This window comes from Dermochelys coriacea, chromosome 7, assembly GCF_009764565.3.
Source record: "Dermochelys coriacea isolate rDerCor1 chromosome 7, rDerCor1.pri.v4, whole genome shotgun sequence".
Lineage (NCBI taxonomy): Eukaryota > Metazoa > Chordata > Testudines > Dermochelyidae > Dermochelys > Dermochelys coriacea.
Window position 1 is genome coordinate 81,050,141 of NC_050074.1, and position 22,782 is coordinate 81,072,922.

A 22,782-nucleotide genomic window follows, 5' to 3' on the forward strand; every position below is an offset into this window, starting at 1 on the left:
TTTTTTTTAAAAAAGGCAAAAGGCAAAATGATAGCCTAAAAATATTTGTCATGATATAAATAGTCTATCCTTGATAAATGCTGGATTATAGGCACACTAAGTAGTTGATGTAGTTAAAAAGTAGTGAGTTATTGTGAAAACCGAATGTGTGGTGTTGTGTAAAACTCTTTGACAGAATCAAAAGAGACAGAGGATTTGTAAGTTTCGGAATATTTTGTTAGTTCCCACTGAAGCTGACCACTCCACTCCCATTTAGTTACCCAGAACAATCACATTTCCCAGCAGAGTTTACTCATTTGCGAGATAAAAGAAAAGACATTTCTGCACATGCCCATACTATTCTTCACCACTGGGGGCAGCTATACATAAGACTGCATTCACTGAACCAAAGCAACAGTCGGAGGAGCTTTCAGAATGACAGTATGCAGAAGTGAACAGAGCTTGTTCATTGTACGGTGTTATTCTGTTATTCTGTGCTCCAAAGCAGCTTCATAGCTGGATCGGGAGCTAACTACAATAACTGCTATACTATGGAATACAGATGTGTGAATTCAGATAGCTAATTGTTGCTTGAGGAATCTATCATGCTTTCACATAAAGAGAAATTTTAAAAGCCAGGTTTCCAACTGTAAAGATGCAAAACCGTAATATCCATGAAGATCCTATTACCTAGGAAGAATCTGACATTTTGCTGTGAATGGTTGTGTGGGATTTATTTATTCTTGGAGTGTTCTGCATGGCTGGCAAGAATAATGTTCCAAAATCAGTCCATCTCCCAAGGGGTCCAATTTTCTTCCTGGGTGTCAGCAAGCCCTGACTCACAACAGTGCAGCTGACAGGGACTGTCATGCTTGTGGCACCCTAAGCAAAAACAAAGACCTAAGGACGACCTTTGAACAACACAAATGATGGGTATGTTTTTCATTTTTTAAATATATAGTTTGTAGCTTCTGCATAGACCCTGTTTTAATTGTTTTATAGATCTACCTTGATACGATTAGGATCATAGTTTAAATAAATGTAATCAATAGACATTTTAACTATTTTACAATATTTATAAAGACATTTTTTAAATCTGAGTAAAAGAAAATAATGTGCAAAGTAGCTGTCAAGCTAGAAATTTTTTAAATGATTTTTAAGAAAGAAAGATTCTTAGCATGATTTTTAAAATGACTGATCTTTTGGGGGGATAACTTTTCTAAGTTGTTTTTATTTCCAGGTTTCAATGTAATTAGGCTACTGAGCGGAATCAGCTGTAGCCCTGGTACTAGCCCCTACTGTATTACTGACAATGCTTCTTCTGCTGAACGAGGATGCCCTAAGAGCTGTAGGTGTGAAGGAAAAATGGTATATGTGAATCTCAGAAATTACAGGAGATACCCTTGACTATATCTGCTGGTTGTTTAGGTTGTCCCTTCGCTATAACAGCCTCCAAAAACTAAAACATAATCAGTTTAAAGGTCTAAATCAGCTCACCTGGCTGTATCTAGACCATAACCACATCAGCAATATTGACGAAAATGCTTTCAATGGAATACGCAGACTAAAAGAGTTGATCCTGAGTTCCACAGAATCGCCTTTTTTCTTAATAATACCTTCAGACCTGTGACTAATCTCCGTAACTTGGATCTGTCATACAATCAGCTGCAGTCTCTGGGATCTGAACAGTTCAGGGCTTAGGAAGCTGCTGAGTTTACATTTGCGATCCAATTCCCTAAGAACCATCCCTGTTCGAATATTCCAAGATTGTAGGAATCTTGAACTTCTGGATCTGGGTTACAATCGCATCCGAAGTTTAGCAAGGAATGTCTTTGCAGGCATGATCAGGCTGAAGGAGCTTCACTTGGAGCACAATCAGTTTTCTAAGCTCAACCTGGCACTTTTTCCAAGACTAGTCAGCCTTCAAAACCTTTATTTACAGTGGAATAAAATCAGTGTGATAGGACAAACTATGTCCTGGACCTGGAGCTCATTACAAAGGCTTGATTTATCTGGTAATGAAATAGAAGCTTTCAGTGGACCTAGTGTTTTTCAGTGTGTGCCCAATTTACAGCGCCTCAACCTGGATTCAAACAAGCTCACATTTATTGGTAAGAAATTTTGGATCTTGGATATCCCTCAATGATATCAGCCTTGCGGGATATATGGGAATGCAGCAGAAACATTTGCTCTCTGGTTAAACTGGCTAAAAAGTTTTAAAGGGCTGAGGAAAATACAATTATCTGTGCCAGCCCCAAAGAGCTGCAAGGGTGAACGTTATTGATTCAGTGAAAAACTACAGCATCTGTGGCAAAAGACTACATAGAGGTTGAATTAGCAAGAGCTCCCCTAAAGCCAACATTTAAACCAAAACTCACCAGGCTAAACATGACAGCAAGTCTCCTCTGCCTCCAACTATCGGAAACCACCGAATCCAGCTCAGAATCGAGCACGACACAGAACACATCCCTTCATAAAATAATAGCAGGGAGTGTGGCCCTTTTTTTGTCTGTGCTTGTGATACTGCTTGTAATCTATGTGTCATGGAAGCGTTACCCAGCCAGTATGAAGCAGCTGCAGCAACACTCTCTCATGAGAAGGCACAGGAAAAGAAAACGACAGTCACTGAAGCAAATGACTCCAACTACACAGGAATTTTATGTAGATTATAAACCTACCAACACTGAAACCAGTGAGATGTTGCTGAATGGAACAGGACCCTGCACGTATAACAAATCAGGCTCCAGGGAATGTGAGGTATGAACCGTTGAGATAAAAAAAAGCTTTTAAAAGCTGGGAAATAGTGGGACTTTACTGAACTCTAGTGACTGTAAAGGGGACGTGGGGGGGTTTCACTCCTTTGGCACAGCACTTCCATGTCACTTTTTTGGTACATTCATAATACCGGTCATTTTACTCTCATACATAATCAACTCACTGAAATTTAAATACCACAAATAATGTGAAGCTTCAGCTCTATTGTACAGACCATCTACTGATTTCATTAAAATCTCACTTGTTTTCAAATAGAAAACTTCTTTCATAACTAATCCACCGCATCTGCATTGAGTGTGCCTCTGTTTGGGGAGAAAATGACAACAATGCAAAGAAAATGTTTTGAAGTTCACTTTATGAATGAAGACATTGAATGAGCCAGGTACTATAGCTTCATATAAATTCTAGAGTTGCTTAAGCTTAGAGATGGTGCAGGAACAGCCCTGAAAGAATGCTGATTTTTGTGCCATGTAAAGCATGATCAAAAAGCCAGTGTTAAGTAAAAGTTTCAGGAGACCAGTGTGTGTCACAGAAAGCTAAGGGGAGAGAAAAATCCAGGCTTAATAAAGAAAACAGAAAAGAATATAGAATGCAGTTTACTGTATTGTATGAAAATACAAAGAGTTTCTCGGGCTGATAACTACTAATAGAAATCTGTTATGTGGCTTCATACAAAAGGTGCCAGTGTTTATCCCTTCTTACATCCAGTTGCCTTTCAGAAAGTAGTCAAAAGGCATTCATTAAACCAGGCGCAGAAATTCCTTATTGATGTAATTAGAGGAACTCAAATGTGTAGTAGCAAATGCAAGACCACTTCCTGCAAACATTTGTTTGGGTGCTTATTAGAAATTCTCTTTTCAAGACTGTCAAAGACATTAATGTGGTAATCAAACCATTAAATCTGTCATTTTCTTCATTTTTTTATTGTGGTCTGTGCTCGTTAGAGTATCCGGATGTGCTTTGCATACCACCCATGTTATAGCTAAATGAAGTTTCAAGTATTTAGAAAGCCAATCAGGGTACATTTTAGAAACACACAGCAACTGAAAGAGCTTACAATGAAAATTGGTTATTCTCTAACCAGAGGAAGAATGCATCTAAATGATCTTAAAAAAAGACAAATGATTTTATCATCAGAACCCTGCTGACATTACAAGAATTCATAGATATTAATTTTTAACATGAAGTCATTCATCAGTATGTTTCAGGACAAATTGAGATGGCTATTTGTAATCTGATCACTGTCCCTCTCCCTCAAAGTCATTGACAAATTGTATTGATTGCACAATATACCATCACCCATATATTAAAAATAAGTTATAACCCTAACATATTAGACCAAAGGGATCTTTTAAACTCTCTTCTTTCTCATTTTTCAAAATAGAACAGCATCATTAAAGAAGTAATCAGTAATTACATTATCTCTATTTTGTAACTTGATTGGCTTAGTAAATTGCACGTCTTTTGACCACTTGGGAGGGAACGTTTCTACAGCGCAGTTTCACTGCAGCAGATTAGAAAAATCAAAATCTTTTAACAGGGTATTCTTGTGGATTCTTTGCTTACTGGGAAAAAATAATCAAAATAAATCACCTTGAACTATGCTAGATACCATGAAACAAGGTCAGAACGCATCATTTAAACAGCACTAATGCACTTAAGCTCATTTTAGTGTAGTAAAATTATTTTCTTTTTTAAGGTCTATAAACAGAAAATAATAGAGAGTGGATTATTCATAAATACTGAACCATGTACCATGTAATTCTGGTACCTATGTTTACTGAGTGCAAAGAGTCTTAGATTCCAACATGATTAATAATGCAGGTGCTTGGTGCACTTTAAACTGTACTGCTGAACATAATATAATTTTTCCAAGTTGTAGTTTTGAAATTTATATAAAATGTCAGTAAAATGAACACATCTAAATCCATTAAAGAACTACATTTTCTACCAGCAAACTTTGCCTATAACTGAAATGAAGGATTAGGGTTTGCCAGAAAGACAGGATTAAAAGGCATTACTGTACTTTTGGCTTCACCAGTCCCTGAAATGGTGACTAACACTATATGCAGCCAAACAGAAAAAAATACATTTACCAAAAAATGAAAGGATAAAGAATGCTATTTTGGGGTGATTCATATACTTAGAAAAATCTATTTTATACAACTAATCCAGGATCATTTCTATATAAAAATATTCAGTACATGTTCTAAGTAACTTTGTGTCCTCAGTGAAATATGATGTTGAATAAGTTAAAAATATTTTATAAGGTTGACTTTTAAAAATGTGTCAAGTTTTTTAATGCCTCAATCTGACTATACATGAAGAAAATACTAAATAGAAAACAATCTACAATCTCTTCCAGAGGCAAATATATGTAAAAACAAACTGCATTTTTTAAAATCCAGGTGCGTGTCGGTGTGAAAGAAATACAGGCACAAAACTGAGGCCAACTACGGAGTCTCTTCAAATACCAGCCACTGAAACCATTATTACTAAATTCTTCAGCATAGATGGTTAGATAATAATGAAAATTCAACATGTTATATTAAAGTATAGACATGATTAGAACGGTAATTTAGTCAATTATTATATGAAAGATGCCTAATAGTTTATATTTACATTTTCACATATTTTCAGTGGTAAACACAGATGGATTGGTAATTATCACTACAGTTATTTGAAAAAGAAACTGCTGGCTCACTGTGCAGAACATAAAGGCCTGTGCCAACAGTCCCCAACTGAACAGCTTAAGAGGCCTGAGTTGAATAATGGTTATTAAATCCAGTTGTGGTGACAACGGGTTATAAAAAGGTTTACTCTAGCCTCAAACCATGTTATCTACAGATTAAAAATACCATGTTTGAATCTAGGTAGAGTCCTAGGTTGACCAAACCATGTTACCATTTAGCTACACAATTTAACAACTGTGATAAAACCACTCCTTTTGGCTGTCTATACCGCACAGTCCTGGTGTCGCAAATCCTAACCGTTTTGATTTCGAGTCCTACAGGGTTAATTCCCTGAATTACAGTAAGTTTTGGTTAAAAAGACTCTTCTTTCCTGAAAAAGAGGTAGAGGTTTTTTAAGATTTCAGGATCATACGGTTCTTCTCATTCTTCAGATATGAGCAAATAACTCTGATCCTGGCCCAGATTTTGCTTTACTTAGGGCATCTTTGTGCCACTCTGTCATAAAGCTACCTTAAACTGTGCAACTGGAGAATTTCTGTTATGTAGAGAAATCAACAGGTGTTGTACAGCAGCCATAGTCCCTTTTATGCCAACCCACCAGATTGCCAGTGTATAGGCTTGACTGGAGGAAGTGGGTGTGGACAGGATACCCTTATGTGCCAGTGATCTCCAGGTACCCTTAATTTACACCTTGGACTTGAGTAGTGTCAGGACACTCCAGAAATAGGGGAGCGCCAATGTGGCTTGAAGCCAGTGATGCCTTCTCCTATTCCTCCTCCAAAAGAGTGCTCCTTGGTCACAGATCAGAACCTGAGGTCCTTCACTCCAGATATAATGTACTATATTCCTGGGTATGTCTACACTTAAAATACAATGGGGGAACAGCTGCACCTGCACCACTTCAATATAAAAAGAACAGGCGTACTTGTGTCACCTTAGAGACTAACAAATTTATTAGAGCATAAACTTTCGTGGGCTACAGCCCACTTCATCGGATGCATAGAATGAAACATATACTAAGAAGAAATATATATACATACAGATAAGTTGGAAGTTGCCACACAAACTGTTAGAGGCTAATTAGTTAAGATGAGCTATTATCAGCAGGTGAAAAAGACTTTTGTAGTGATAATCAAGATGGCCCATTTAGACAGTTGACAAGAAGGTATGAGGATACTTAACTTTAGGAAAATAGATTCAATATGTGTAATGACCCAGCCACTCCCAGTCTCTATTCAAACCCAAGTTAATGGTATCTAGTTTTCATATTAATTCAAGCTCAGCAGTTTCTCCCTGGAGTCTGTTTCTGAAGCTTTTCTGTTGCAAAATTGCCATCCTTAAATCTTTTACTGAGTGGCCAGAGAAGCTGAAGTGTTCTCCTACTGGTTTTATGAATGTTATGATTCCTGATGTCAGATTTGTGTCCATTTATTCTTTTGTGTAGAGACTGTCCGGTTTGGCCAATGTACATGGCAGAGGGACATTGCTGGCACATGATGGCATATATCACATTGGTAGATGTGCAGGTGAACGAGCCCCTGATGGCATGACTAATATGATTAGGTCCTATGATGGTGTCACTTGAATAAATATGTGAACAGAGTTGGCATCGGGCTTTGTTGCAAGGATAGGTTCCTAGGTTAGTGTTTTGTTGTGTGGTGTGTGGTTGCTGGAGAGTATTGCTTCAGGTTAGAAGGCTGTCTGTAAGCATGACTGGTCTGTCTCCCAACATCTGAGAGGTGAGGGGATCATTTTTCAGGATAGGTTGTAAATCTTTCATGATCGCTGGAGAGGTTTTAGTTGGGGGCTGAAGGTGACAGCTAGTGGTGTTCTGTTATTTTCTTTGTTGGGCCTGTACTGTAGTAGGTGACTTCTGGGTACTCTTCTGGCTCTGTCAATCTGTTTTTTCACTTCAGCAGGTGGGTATTGTAGTTTTAAGAATGCTTAATAGAAATCTTGTAGGTGTTTGTCTCTGTCTGAGGGATTGGAGCAAATGTGTTTGTATCTTAGAGCTTGGCTGTAGACAATGGATTGTGTGGTATGTCCTGGATGGAAGCTGGAGGCATGTAGATATATAGACACTATATACCTATATAGACACTACTTATGCCAACAAGAGGGAGTACCCCCACCTCCCCAATTCTTCCATTGAGCTAGCACTGTCTACATGAGGATTTAGGTCAGTATAACTATGTTTCCGGGGGGGTGGATTTTTTACACACCCCTGAGTCGTAGCTATGTGAAGTAATCTCCTAGTGTAGGCCAGGCCCCTGTCTACTGATTTTTTATTCTCTTTGATTTGGATTTGGATTTTATATTTTTTAAAAGTGATATGAACAGAAGCAAGCACAAAATCAGCACCCCAGAAACCCTAAACAGAGCTGGTGAATAACTGATTTTTCAGTTCAGCCAGCAAACTGAAAAAATCAGGAGAAAATATTTGGTTCAGTTCCAAAAATGTTTAGATTTCTCACAAATTTGAAAAGTCTATTTCAGGCCAGCAAAGTGTCAGAGGAGAGAAAGTGGGAGCACATTTTCCCCTTTACAACCTTTAGCCCAGTGGTTAGGCACTTGCCAGGGATGTAGAACACGCACGTTTCAATCCCAGTCCGGAGCAAGACTTGAATTAGATTCAAATCTTTTCTTTGCCTGATTCAGAGGAGTGATTTGAATCCACATCTCCTATCTCCTAGATAAGTTATTGAATTATCAGGCTGCAGAGGCATTCTCTCTCTCTGGCACACTGAACATTTAAGTATTTTTTTCAATGTGGAACAGCTTCAACAGGAGAGACTGAGCAGAATAGACTATATTATAGCCTGGTAGTTAGGATGCTCGCCTGGCAGGAGGGAGATCTGAGTTCAAGTTCCAGCTCCACTGAATATTTAAGTATTTATACTAAGAAGTGGAACAGTTTCCAAAAATAGAGACTGAGAGCAACTCATCCCAGCACAGCTTTTCACCTGGTGGTTAGGTCACCTACCTAGGAGGGAGAAGCTATGAATTTAAGTGCCTGATCCAGAGCAGGAATTCAAATCTTGGTCTCCCACAACCCAGGCAAGGGCTGTAAACATTGGGCTAAAGGTAATAAAGGAAGGGAGAGGCGGACACAGTTTCCTGGCTCTGTGACCTGGTGAAGTCTGATATAAAAATGTAATTTAAAAAATGTACTGTATAACTTTCCTGAAAAGACGATTGGATATTTTGATATAGTTTACTATATTCTAATGGTCTGCATAATAGTTAGCCACCCAACTCTAGATAAATATTCTTTCAGCTGAATTTGTGTGGAACCATAGTGACATCCAGTGGCTGATTAGATTAATCACAGGTGTCTTTCTATTTCAGTTCACACTCATGTTTTGGCTTTAAATTTGTCTGGTGCTATACATCATAATAGTAGAAGACAGTTCCCTTCCAACTCTGTATTATGCTAAATATTCAATCACATTTGCACTGCAATCACATTTATTTCACATTTCTGCATGAGTCTTAATCTAAATTAATTCAGTGAGTGAATGAAGAAAGTGGCAGCTGTATAAAAATGCTGGCAAGAAATGTGCAGGGCTGTAATTGTTATTACATGTTATTGCGTCACTAGCAGCGAATGAAAGTTTCATATAATATAAGAAATACAAGGTGCAGGCAAGAATTAAATTATTATTATTATATATTTATAAAGCACTATTAACTAGCATCAAGATGTCATATAAAATAAACTCAAAACATAGCAGTACATTTCAATCAAGAAAGAAGAGAAATATTTTAAATGCAATTTTAAAATATTGAAACACTTGATCAGATATCAAAGGGGAGGGCATTCAACCAGCTTGAAGCCAAATTAGAAAAAGCCCAGTACCTGGAAAATATACATGCTAGAGAAAGCACAACAAACCAATTTTCTGACCAGGAGTGTAAAGCCCATCCAGATAAACCTGAATTGAATTCACAAAAACTAACTTAAAGATATGAGAGTGACAAGGTGGGTAAGGCAACACTTTCTTTTGTTAGAGCTCTGTGGGGCTTGGAAGCTTATTTCTTCCATCAAGAGAAGTTGGTCTAATAAAAGAAAGTATTAACTCACCCACCTTGTCTCTCTGAAATCCTGGGGCCAACATGTCTACAACAACACTATTAACCAAGGGATTTAAGACTTATTCACTACATTAATGCTTTGCTTCTTAGTCAATGGATATCAAGTAGCTTTGAAATCATTAGCTATTTAGCCTAACTAAACATTTATTAACCCTAGCCAACACTGAACTGCAGCAATCTCTGGAGTGGAGAGCAGAAGTTGTTTAATAAAACTCATAGCAACTCTATCCAAAAAGTAGAAGTAGTTTTTTAACAAGTGGTCAAACAAGTGGCCTACTGAAGTCAATGAAAGGGTTTGACACCGACTTCAGTGTGGTCCAATCTTTCACCCAGTGTGTCCAATTGAAACTGCAGGAAGAATGTAAGTAAACTGAATTCTGAAACAAATTATCTGAGGTTGAATTTAGCCAGGACACCAGTCTCACTACCTATACTGGAAAATACTACAAGCTCTTTAATGGTCAGATGGAGTCAATGGCTTTGACTTTCCATCTCATCTGAAAGATGGCAACTTTAGAGTACAGTGTCCCTTAATCTACTTGAACATTCATTTAACTCTGACTCAGGAGGAACTGATAGAAAACTGTGATGACAAGTATGTACTCAGGTGTTTGTCTTCAGGTGTCCCATTACGTTGGTGATTTCATGCCTTGATTTTAATCCCATCTTGCCTTGCGAGATTTGATGTTATCACAGAAAAAAATGATATGGGTAAAGATTTAAATTTTCTCCTCAGGCTGACCGGTAGCCAATCTAACTGGTGGCATAATGGCATGACATGAGGACAATAGGGTGCAGAAAAGTTTCGTCACATGACTATTCTGAATGGCTTATAAACAGGAAATACATGAATTAAAGATACTCTGGCAGTAGCTCTACAGAGAGATGACCAGCTGTGGACCAATATTTTAACTAACAGTGCAATTAGAAAATTTCACATCTTAGAAACTAGCACACCTTGTTAAAGCAATGAGCATGTAGCAGTCACCATCCTTAAGTCAGCATTTTCTAACAGTTATGTCTCTTGGCATATGGCAGCATTTCCTATATTTGTAATAGGTTATAACTGTGGTATAGTCAATACCATGTTGTGGCAATTGTTGGTAAATTTTTAATGGCTGCTCGGGTAGGTGCCACCATGTAATATTAGTTGAACAGGGGAGTGCTCAAGAGTGGGAATGCATGAGTCCTGTAGTTATAGTACAGGGTTGTGGGTACATGTCCCATTTCCCCAGTGGTTACACATATGCTAAAAGGGGGGCAAGATTAAGTAAAAAGTGCTTGAGTTCTTACTCAGAGAAAAAAGATTTGTGCATTTCCAAAAATATGTATATATTTAGATTTTTTTAATATTCCCATCTAGTGCTCTGGGCATATATAAACCTTGATACTAATCTTTTACCCATTTTTACCTTTCATCTGCCTTCAGTGTGGATAAGAGTTATTTTCTGGAGATGTTACAGGTATCTGCATGGAAATCTGGGTATGAATTGATCTGTGAATAATTCAAATTTTTTGCATTGAACTATTTTGTTACCTCCCACATAATGGTTTTTAGGACTTCTTGCATTGATGTCATGATGTCATGCTAGTTATGATGAATCAGTGAGGATATAATATTATACCCAGCAATGCTGAGTTTCAGAGGTATTAATTCTTCTGTTAATGTCAAAGTGGCAGGCTGTCAGCTACCGTGTATGGGTATGACAAGGATACTCAGTGAAAAGAGTATCAAAGTGATTTTGAAGTACTTCTATGATTCTTCCTTAACCACCTATGCCACAATTAATGCTGGGTAAATCTCCCACTGACTTTCAGTTGGAGTTGAGCATCTAACTGCCCTTTGTGTCTTAAAATCTTCCCAGAAAAGTTTGAATTTGGTTGGTGTTTAAGCTTCCTCCACAAGATGGGATTCTTTGCTCTGACAGTCTATAGAAGGCCCATCTAAGCAAGGCTACCTTGCTGAAGGCTTTGGCAAGTCTATCAGAGGTGAGGGACGGCAGTTATATCTCAGTGGAAGAGATGGCGGCGTGGAAGTCTTCGCTGTATTAAGTGCTTAACATTAGATTTCAAAAAAAAATTAACATAGATAAGAGCCTCTGCTTTTTCCCTGTCCCTTCACCTACTTCTTTGTACCACTCCTCCAAACTTCACTCAATCCCTCGCACTCCATTAATGTCCTGTTGGCTCCTATACTTCCTTCATCCCACCCTCCATGCCCTGCCAGTGTTCTCTTCCCATGCATCCAATTCTTCCCCTAACCATTTCTAGGCTGAGACAGAAAGAGTTATTAATTTCAAATAAATGTTCAGGACACCATGGGCAAGGTCCTCATCTCCGTATAATCATAGTTCCATTGACATCTATTTATACCAGCATTTCTGATTTTTACCAGTCTTCCTAGAAACTCTAAGAACATAAGAATGGCCAAATTGGGTCGGACCAATGGGCTATCTATCTTCTAGTTTGGGATGAGATGCAGCAAAAATTCAGAAAAATTGGTTGCTTTTTGGTGGAGGAGGAAAGTGGTTGAAAATAGGATGTATAATGGGAAGATAGTTGCCACCTTATAAAGAGTGGTTACTGATGATTCTCTCTATATATTTAAAGTAACTGAACTTATTTGAGCCTTAGAAAAAAGTTTTATTGGGGCTTGGTTTAAGTGTTTGACAAAGGTTCAGAAGTTCTTATTTTAACCAAGCTAGTTAGTCCACTATTAATTGCAATCCTATCATACTCACCCAAAACATTTAGTGATTATTTGAGAACAGGTTTTTTCCTCTCTCTAAGGCGTACCAAATTCAGTTTAATATTCCAGAATATTAGATTTCTACTGACAATCACAGAATGTTACTCAGAGTATAATATCCTTCTACATCACAGTGTTCTAGAAATATAGTAATATATGAGTCACTAGGTTCTATTCTGCATTACCTTATTCCAACCAGCTTCTTCTCATTCACACTGTAGTATACTGAATACAAATACATACCATATATTAGCAATTCACCATTCACAGATTAGGGTCACATATTGCAGCTGTGATTCACATTGCAATATACTGTCTTCCAATTTCATAATACCAGAGAGATTCATAGTATACAGTACTGAGTAGGAACTGTGGAGCCAGTCCTTAATTGCCTCTGCAGCTGTGATTAACTAGTTTCTTATTTTTTGTTATTTCTCTATTTGAATTCAGATTAAATATTAACTGCAAGATCACACTTGACAGTTATTTCTAAGCTACAATGTTAACATTATACTGGGCATGCAGCAAAATCTACCTGGTAGTATTAATAATACTGTACATTGCTATTGCCACATAGTTTATTTGCCCTTGTTTAAAAAACACTTCCCCTTCACACATGTATGATTTTGGATAGTAAGTTTCTATGTACCTAAATCAAAATGACCACATAAAAATATGTTTTGTAATGAATAGCTATAAGAACATATGATAAAAGCATATGTGTTTCCTTTAAATAGAGTCCCACATTAAGGCTTTACAAATTCTAAATCTTCATTATTGGTTCTCAACAACAGAATGTCAAAAATAAAAATAGAGCTGCTATAGGGGAGCAGTTAGCTCTGGGAAGCAGTATGCATTTGATATTTTCTAGTAAAGATATTTTCTTTCCAAACATTCATTTTATAGCTTAAGGAAATCTAAACACAAATACAGTCTCTCAACATTCTGAATTTCTATAACTGATGTCATTGGCGAACATGAAGTTACTCTTAAATAATAAACTATTGCCCAGTTGACCAGAAGGTGGTGACTTTGTAGTGAGAAAGGTAACTGTGAACTGCATGTCCTTAAATCATCTGTAGCATAAACCATCAGGATTCTGTTGGGGATGTGTTTATGACTGTTTTAATAAGAACACAATGACAGAAATCTCTCTGTTGTAAAATGGAAGCTGTCTTTTCTTCACCTACTACAATATATAAATCAGATGGTCCATTTACAATAGGAATAATCTTTTTGTGGCAGTGTAAAATAATTTTAATAGTAGGTTGAATAATCAAACTTGAGACTATGTTTTATTTGGATTTTAATTGTATTTTGAATTAAAGCTACTCCATATCAGAAACTCTACATAAAAATCAGTGGTTTCTTTCCCCAATCCCAGAGAACTAGTGATTTGTATGGTTTGGTTTCATATATAAACTGGCATGGCAAATATTTAATTTAACAAAGCCAATTTCTTTTAAAGCCTCATCACACTAATTACATCCATCTAGTATGTAAAATACATTTTGTCAGTAAAGAACAGAGGACTTCAATTAAATTTAAATCCTTATTCAGCACTATAACCTTAGTGGCTCCAAGTCAACCTTAGTGGCTCCAAGTCATTAATGAGGTGGTAAAAGAAAATGCTCCCAGACACAGACTCTGTACTGAGAAATCATTATAAGTATTCATCATTTCCATTTAGTCCATATGCTTAAGAAATTAGCCTATATTCATTGCAATATCAAAAAAAGGAAGAAGATACCAAAATACAAGCTTCCCTAAATGTATACAAAACACTTTCCAAGGGAGGCTGCCTTTCCCTATCCCCAGGACTCCCAAATATCTAATGTGGCATTCGGTCTGACTGCTAGCTGCCTGGTATGGTGGTGTTGATTGAAACTCAGACATCCACTGCATGGAGCTTACTGCAGCCTGCCATCAAGCAACATTATTTAAACATTTGTTTGAAGCTGAAGTCAGTCACAGCTGCTAAATTTGTGAAACGCTCATCTCCTTCCTCAGGCAGCCAGCAGACAGAAAGGCTCCAGTGGGAAGCTATGCTAGTAGATACCCACAGGTAGCAAAACTCTGCCACAGAAGAACATGAGGTTCTTTATGTATGTTTAGTTCTTTGAACTTGTACAGGAGAAGAGGCTTTAAGTAGAACAAAGGATGTTGTCAAAATGTGACTTTAAGGCAACTGGGAAAAGTTCTATTCAACAGATCTGGACAAAAAAAAAATTTCTTCCTTCTTCATCATAACGGTAGAGATAGGTGGTGGAACATGCTTGAGCTCATGCATTTTCACTTTGATATTGAAAGGCTGCTCTGGGTTAGTTCATTAATAATATCCACGGAAGGATGTGAAAAAAGTAATAAGTGCAACCATGAGGGGAACATGTCATTTTCTCAACAGTTTACTATCTTGTTCCTTTCAATGTGTCAGCAACAGGACTTCTTATTAATTTTCACCCCGGTTCCCCACCCCCAACAGATTTTTAATGCGGTCATGCCTGTGGGGAGAGCTGTGTTACAGTGGAAGAATTCCACAGTCCCAATCTACAAAGATTATTCAGGTCAGGCATATTTTTATAATAGGGTAAAATGTTACCATTCGTTACTTTGTCAGGTTTTTCTGACTCTTCATAATCTTCTTTTCTGTTTTAATGTTTTATATCTCAGAAATGAGAGAAAAGGAGTACTTGTGGCACCTTAGAGACTAACAAATTTATTAGAGCATAAGCTTTCGTGAGCTACAGCTCACTTCATCGGAATGCATCCGATGAAGTGAGCTGTAGCTCACGAAAGCTTATGCTCTAATAAATTTGTTAGTCTCTAAGGTGCCACAAGTACTCCTTACCTTTGTTTATGGTTCTCAAATAGAACTACACTGATTTTGTAATAAGTGACGTGAGCTATAGTGAAACAATTGATTTCCTTAAAACTAAAATCAAGCAATATTTCCAAAATTCACACCTTTGTTATGAAACCTGTACCAGCAAGCCAGACAAGTTTTACATGAAACATCATCATAATGTTCAAAGAAGAGTTCTGCACTATAAATCGATGTCTAGGTTATTGCTGAGTTACTGGCCTTAATGTAACAGTATTCTGATTAATATAGAAGAAAGCATTTGATTTCCTAAATCCACTCTGTATTTTGATAGTGCTGCCGCTGTCAGGGTTTTGTAGCAGTCTCACATTTCAACCAAATTGATTTGTAATGTTAATGTCAATGATTTATTGTGGTACCACATGTATATTACAGCCAAGATGTCTTTACACTGGAAAAAGGCAGCAGATTTGCCAAAGGCTAATTTCATAGTACTTTAATTATTAAAAAAAAATCTTCCATTTTTTCTATGTACTTGAAAAGGCTTGGGGGAATGGCAGCCTCAGAAAAAGAAGTCTTCTATTTATTGACAGGGTACTTTACAAGGCAGACAGCTACACTGCAGTGTATAGACAACATTTCTTCAGCTGATCTGGTTAATTAAAATGCATGGTTATAACAGGCTCTCTCAGAGTTACAGCTGAATAATCTGTGACTCCTTTTTCCTCAGTGCCATAATGCACTTTGGGTCTATTTAATAGGACTATTTTAAGACAGTTTAATCAAAGATTTATAACCTACATTCTGGGACAGGGATTCCTTCCTTTCCTGTAAGATTTCCAAATGAGAACAAGCATTTTGGTAAAAAGAAAAGGAGTACTTGTGGCACTTTAGACTAACAAATTTATTTGAGCATAAGCTTTCGTGAGCTACAGCTCACTTCATCGGATGCATTCAATGGAGCTGTAGCTCACGAAAGCTTATGCTCAAATAAATTTGTTAGTCTCTAAGGTGCCACAAGTACTCCTTTTCTTTTTGCGAATACAGACTAACATGGCTGCTACTCTGAAACTTGTCATTCTGGTAAAGAATCCCTTGAATATTTGTAACCTGTGCTCTTACCTGTGCCCCCTTTTCAATACAATGAAATGAGTGAACCCCATTTTGTATCAGCACTGGAAATGGTGACTTGAGACCCTTCCTCCCAAACAAAACAAAACCAGCATATTAGGGGACTGACAAATTGTTTTTAGAATAAATCATTAAGTATACTTTTGCTGAATGAATTCAGACAAGTCTGGGAGGGAGAGATGAGAAGGGGGACAGCTGCAATTCTGATAGAAAATCTATTCCAGGCAGTAGATGCAGCAGAATTGAAAGTGCAGTGAAAATTCACATGTAATTTAGCATTTGCAAATATATCATGGTGATGTATGGCACCAATATAGATGGAGGAAGTATGGAGGAGATTTTTAAATGAGAATTTGCTTTGCAGGTATGTGGGGATGAAATAGGATGTGAAACAGTCTAAAATAAAATGGTCTCAAATTTGGCATCCAAAAATGGTGGACAATTGAAAATCTAGCCTTTTCCTTTCCTGTTTCTCAGTTTAGCCATCTGTAAAATTTTTATAAGAGCCTGTAGAGCTTATTCGTTCAATATTTGTAAAGCATTTTGTGATCTTGGATTAAAGATGCTACATGGACCTGATATTGATTTCAATAGGCTTGGATCAGTCCTTTGTATGTAAAATATTATATTTAGATCCCTGTATAGTTTTGGAAAGGACATCTCAGCCTGGAATCAAGCTATTTATTTAATTTTTTGCTGAGCTCTCCTGAGAATTCAGAAGTTTTTCTGATCCATAAAGCTGAAGTTTTTCCTGTTATGAAGACATTTTCTTTTCTGTGGTTTCAGACCTACCTATATTCTTAGGTTGTCAAGGAGTCTGCTGGCCTCATAGGTAGGTTAGACAAACCTCAGAACTGCCCTAATTTATATTCAGCTGCCCAATAAGACCTGCTAAGATTACCTAAAATGCAGCAATGCTCCAGCCACACCCTCCTCTTCCTTCCTGGATTCACTCAGCTCATATCCTATGATGGGGATTGTCAGATGTGGCTTTGTGCTACGCAGGAAAACCCATGCACTAAGGGTATTCTACTGGGAGCAGGGGGGTAGATAATGGGGCTCCATTATCTTTATGTCCCCTTTATGAAAGCAGAGAAAAAAATTGGACAGTGAAGAATCATTTGCCCCTATCTCTAGCATGATTTTGATTTTCTGTAATGGAGAAGATTGTGTGCCCTTTGAGTTTTTCAATAGTATCATTAGCTTTCTCAGGTTAACCACCAGTACAGACACAGGCTGTTCTTTATGAAGTGCTGTTTTGCTTGACAGTAGTAATAATGAATATGGCAATAACAAGATAATAGCAACAGCCTTATGCTTTCCTAATTCCATTAACTTTCCAGAAATCAAGATTTTTAGAACGAAAGGGAGAGGAGCCAATAGCTATGTCAGTGACCATTAACCTTCCCTTTATTTACTTCCTTTTTAATGTTTGGAAGTTTAATTCCAATATTGTAGCCTACAACCTATGGAGTTGGAACTGCAATGTGAGCAAACAAACATGTGATGCTTTCAAATTTCAAAGACAGGATTGTAGTGGTGGATTCTGACTTGTGAGGCAATGAAAGGAAATCCTTGAATCCAAGCAGCTAATTGACATCTCTAGAGACCACACCCTTTCTCAACCTGTACTTCTCTCCCCCAGGTCAAAGGCAAAACATATGCTAAGGCATTCAACATATTTTCTAATATCTTTGAAGCAGTTTATCATTTTATTTGCCATCTGTCTATACAAGATGCTTCTTATCATGAAAATATTGTACATTTTTCCCATGGCCCAGTTTAGAGTAATTCTCCAAATGACCCAGAGAAGCAGTGATGGGGAGGCAATTATCTGATAAACTCTCAGGTTTTCAACTCGTTAGCATTCTGGATGGCTTAAGGCGGGGATTTGGAACGCAATATTCAACTCTTTACCTTTAGGCCAATAACATGAATGCTGTGGAAATTTTTGGGGACTCTTGTTATAGGTTATAAAACCTCTTACTCATGAATCGAAATTCTCCACCATTTATTCCATTCTGGTTATTTGATTAGATAGCAAATATTAACCAACAGTTCTTCAGAGGATAAATGTTCATGCCTGGAGCTTACCAGTGCTGTACACACAATGGGTGCTTTTGCAGATATGCTTATCACAGAGTCTGAGGGTATGTCTACACTACCTTCCGGATCGGCAGGCAGCGATCGATCCAGCGGGGGTCTATTTATCGCATCTAGTCTAGACGTGATAAATCAATCCCCGAGTGCTCTCCTATCGACTCCTGTACTCCACCACCATGTAAGGCACAGGCGGAGTCGATGGGAGAGCAGCAGCAAACGCACCACAGTGAAGGCACCACAGTAAGTCGATCTAAGTACGTCCACTTCAGCTACGTTATTCACGTAGCTGAAGTTGCATAACTTAGATTGATCCCCCCTCCACCCCAGTGTAGACCAGGACTAAGATAGGTTTCTAAAAGTTTAGCCTTCTACATCACATTCATAAATTAAATACTCTCAGAAAAGGAAACCTAATATTATCTTATCAATTTTACATAAAACTGCCTTACAATGCAGTTTGAGGGGTTAAAATTCCCAGAAATTCAGGGCAGAGAAGCCAAGCAGTGGGGAAACATGACTAAGCAGTACCATTTCATCAAAAAAGAAACACCTCCAGACACAGCTGCAATGAGCAAGCCTATCTGTACAGCAAGGAGGGCATGGCTACTGGGATGTGGTAAGGCTTATGTTACAGATGCTCAGTACACCATGCTCCCCTCTCAGAATAAGTTAGAGTGCTCTGAACAGCAATAACTCTCCCCCCTATCCTCCATGATCTTCACACACTTCAGAGGTGGGACACGTGAATGGGAGACTGGAGAAGGTTGAAAATGACAATATGGCAACTTTGCCAATGCTGCCAATGCTAGAGGCATATGTGAGGGAGTGCACAGCATCAGAGAAGGACTCCGTGTATGGCTTAAGTTTTAGGGAGGCTTTCACGGGCAGCTTCACTGGATCACCAATTGACATGACAAACTGCGGCCACACACTCTCCTTCAGTCCCACAAGGATAATACAGTGGACTCAGGACTCTCAGATTTACAGAACTGTGGTGATCTGTGCTCTTGTTTCACACCAAAAGTGGAACATAGGACATAGAGATTTTCAAAAGAGGATGTTAATTGTCAGTAGTGGCACCAGGTCCTTAATACAGTATAATATGGTAAAACATAGGCAATTCCGCTCAGTGATGGGGTTTACAAACCACTCACTAAGGCAAAGGCAGGGGAAAGGCTGGAGTGGTACTGGGCCAGGAAAGCTCCACCCCTTAGGCACTGCTAAGCATGCTCCCGGAGAGAAGAGCAGTATTAATAACAAAACAAAAAAAAAACCTCCAGCAGCTCAAGCAGGTGGGGGAGAAGGAAAGAAGGCATTTCTGGGAGAAGCACTCTTCTAAGACAAGAGAAGGACCTCTTACTGAGGAGGTCATGGCTGCGAGTCTTCTCCTCCCTGGCCCCCAACCTTTGAGACATCATTCCAGAGGCAGGGAGAATCATGTGTGGGGGCATCAAAGGGTTGCCTGCATCAGCCCTGAAACTCTGAAGGTTTGAAGCAAAGGACTATAATCAAACAGCAGCCAGGCCCATACTGAGACATCATGTGGGGTAAGAAGTGGCCAGGGAAAAGTGAAAAAGATGTGGGCCAAGCAGAGGCCAGCCCGTGCTGTTGCATGTTCAGGGCACCGGACTGGGACCTGGTGGAGTGGGAGGGCCTGGGTCTCTCTACCCACCCCAGATTCCCATATGCTGAGCCCTGGGATGGGCAGGACTAGAGGCTTCCTGATAAGGAAGCTGACCCAGCTAAACTCCATCCAGGGGTCCTGGAAACATTGGGCAAAGAGACAGACTGGAGCAGCAGGTCCTGACCACTAGACCTACTGACTAAACCGGCAACCTTGCTATACTGTCCCTATTAAATGTCATTGGGTCACTTGTGATCCAGCATGCAGAAAACGGATGATGATTATAAATAGAATGTGTAAAGGAAGATAACACTCCAGGGAAAAAAGAATTTCTCAGTGGGAGGCCCTTTTTATATGCTCCTCTCAAAATGCCTTAATTGATCAGAATACACTGATTGCCTTCTGCACCATGCAAGGCTGGTCAACCTATTTAGCAAAGAGGATGACTAGATAGAGTCTTTATTTTTCCTCTTACAGGATGCAGCTTTAAGGACTCAGGCCATGTTGACCCATAGGTCAAGAAATGCTGATAATGCCCTCGGGATAGCGTCCCAAGCCTCCAGAGACGTATAAGTTTGGTGACCACTGTTCAGCATAAGGGGAGACGGTGACTGTTTTTACACCTTCTCTCAGAAGTTTTCATGCTGACAGCCTTGAATATTTCATTTCTGTAAGGCTCTGGATTGCTGTCCTCATCCTAGCAAGTCCAGATGTGTGTCAGGAAAGGACACATGCAACATGATGACATAAGGAGAAGCCCTGACATGCCACTGCTAAGATAAGGAGAATTTAGGCTACTGGATTCTTTATGGATCCCCTGCTGCACGGCCTAGAAAGCCAGTGAAAGCCATTTTTTTTAAAAAATTGAGTGACTCCTGCCCTGAGTCAAAACCAGATTTGTTTCTCTCCTGCTCTCCCTTATATTCTTTTGAAAAATGTTTAGCAATAGATAAGGCCATAAAGACACAGCTTTGCTTTGCATTGCATTGCATTATATTCTGAAAAAAAGAACTACATATTCCTTTGCTTTGCTTGATGTAAGAAATAAAAGTTGTCACTCCAGCAAGTCATTATTATTCTTATACAATTAGTTTCTGTATCAAAGAAAAAAGCTACTTGATTTTCCAGCAAATTCTAATTCAAAGTAATAGCTATTTATTAATTCTTTTAGACTTTTTTAATTAAGAATTTAACCTCCCCCACCTCATGCTACATAATAAAATAAAGTTGTTGTAATTAGAAATCAATGTCACTCCATAATTTTAACAACAAAAATATTGTATCACCTTTCATTACAGAATTTCAAAGCACTTCACAAGGCTGGGTAATTTAATTAATTAATTATTATTTATAAAAGAATAAAAAGAGGCACCACACGGTTAACTGGCTTGCTAACTGAGAGTCAATGGTAGAGCTGGACCAGAAACCAAGTCTCCTGACTTCCAGTCTCAAGCATGAACCACTGAAACATGCTGCCTCCTTTATTCAAAACAAGTTATAGAATGATTTTATTTCAAAGTATTCCTTCCCTGGCACATGACTGGTGCCTGGTTAATGTTTTCACATTAAGTGGTGATCTATACAAGTTATTACTACAACAGCAGCTTCATGGAACCTTCAGCCATCCCTTTCATTCTTCAGTGAGCTTTAGGATGAACTCTCCCAACTGGGTATGAATGTTTGGGGGTTTTTTTAATTGATTGTGAAATATCTGCTCATCTGTACAAGTATTTTCTAATAGCAAAGACAGTGTAGCTGCTCTGTTAGGGTCTGTGTGAGGTGCTGAGACAGCTCAAACTTGCAAGAGGCCAGGGAGGTGCACACCTGAATTTCTAACCATGCTCCACTCTGGGCCTCCTTAAGAGGCCCAGACAGTAACTAATTCCTGCTCCTTCAACTATACTAAAGATAGCATCTTAGCCTCAAGCTCTCCACATCACCAGATCTGCTTAAGCACATTTTTCTCTGCTATTGTCTCCACTTATGCAGTAAGCACATGCCCCCTTTAAAACCTCCATCCCAAAACTCTAACTCACCCTTAACTCAGAACATTGCTCAAAAGTACCAAAAAAAATCATGCCACTTGTCTTTTGCATACAAAGTTGAAGTTGGGTGGGCGACATGAGTTAGATTGGTTGCTAGTAAGTCAAAAGCCACCACACAGCTGCAGGGAACTGGATGTATTATTTTCCTATGCATTTGCAAACATCTTGCATCTGAAGTTTTTTAAAAGATGTAGAATTTTGTCATTGTTTTGGGGTGTTATCTGACACTCCTCCCCCCCCAAAAAAAACAAAAACACTTTCAGCCTTAATATTTTTCTAATCAAGTTTTTTTGGGGGGGGTTGGGGGGTTGTTTTTTTGCTTCTATGCTGGGGAATACACACACACCCACACACACCATACGCAAAACTGATTTTACCTGAGAAAAGAAGGTAGAAACAAGGAGATGTGGGAAGGGGAAGAAATAAGGATGCCTGGCCACCTTTAATTCATAATGTTAATTCTTTCATGTTTTATTTTTATTTTGTGGTTATTAGGATTATGTTGTGATGGGAATTGTATTTTTAAAAGTGTTGCTTCAAGATCTGTGTCCTACCAGCACATAAAATACTTTTCTTTAAGCAATGTTCCTAATCACCACAGAAAGCCTGTAGGCCTAAAAGCTTTTTTGATAGCTTGTCAAATATGATGCAAATTAAGGTGGTTTGAAGAGTTTCAGGATAAACATATTGTTCTGACTGCAAGTCAGCAGAACATCACTGACTTGGACCGTTCTGTATTCTTTTCATTAGAGTAATGGAATAAAATT

The 22,782-nt window shown here is 38.4% G+C and overlaps 2 protein-coding genes across 6 annotated transcripts in view; one reads left to right on the plus strand and one right to left on the minus strand.

Annotated features, from left to right (window-relative positions):
• Positions 1–22,782, minus strand: part of CTNNA3 (catenin alpha 3) — an 889,777-nt gene that overhangs the window by 485,558 nt on the left and 381,437 nt on the right. The window lies entirely within an intron of this gene.
• On the plus strand, positions 411–2,742 carry LRRTM3 (leucine rich repeat transmembrane neuronal 3). Its single transcript, XM_038411314.2, is given in 8 exon segments — positions 411–912; positions 1,220–1,348; positions 1,351–1,407; positions 1,410–1,565; positions 1,568–1,670; positions 1,672–2,097; positions 2,099–2,140; positions 2,142–2,742. Coding segments are annotated over 8 exon segments (1,521 nt in total). The 5' UTR covers positions 411–905.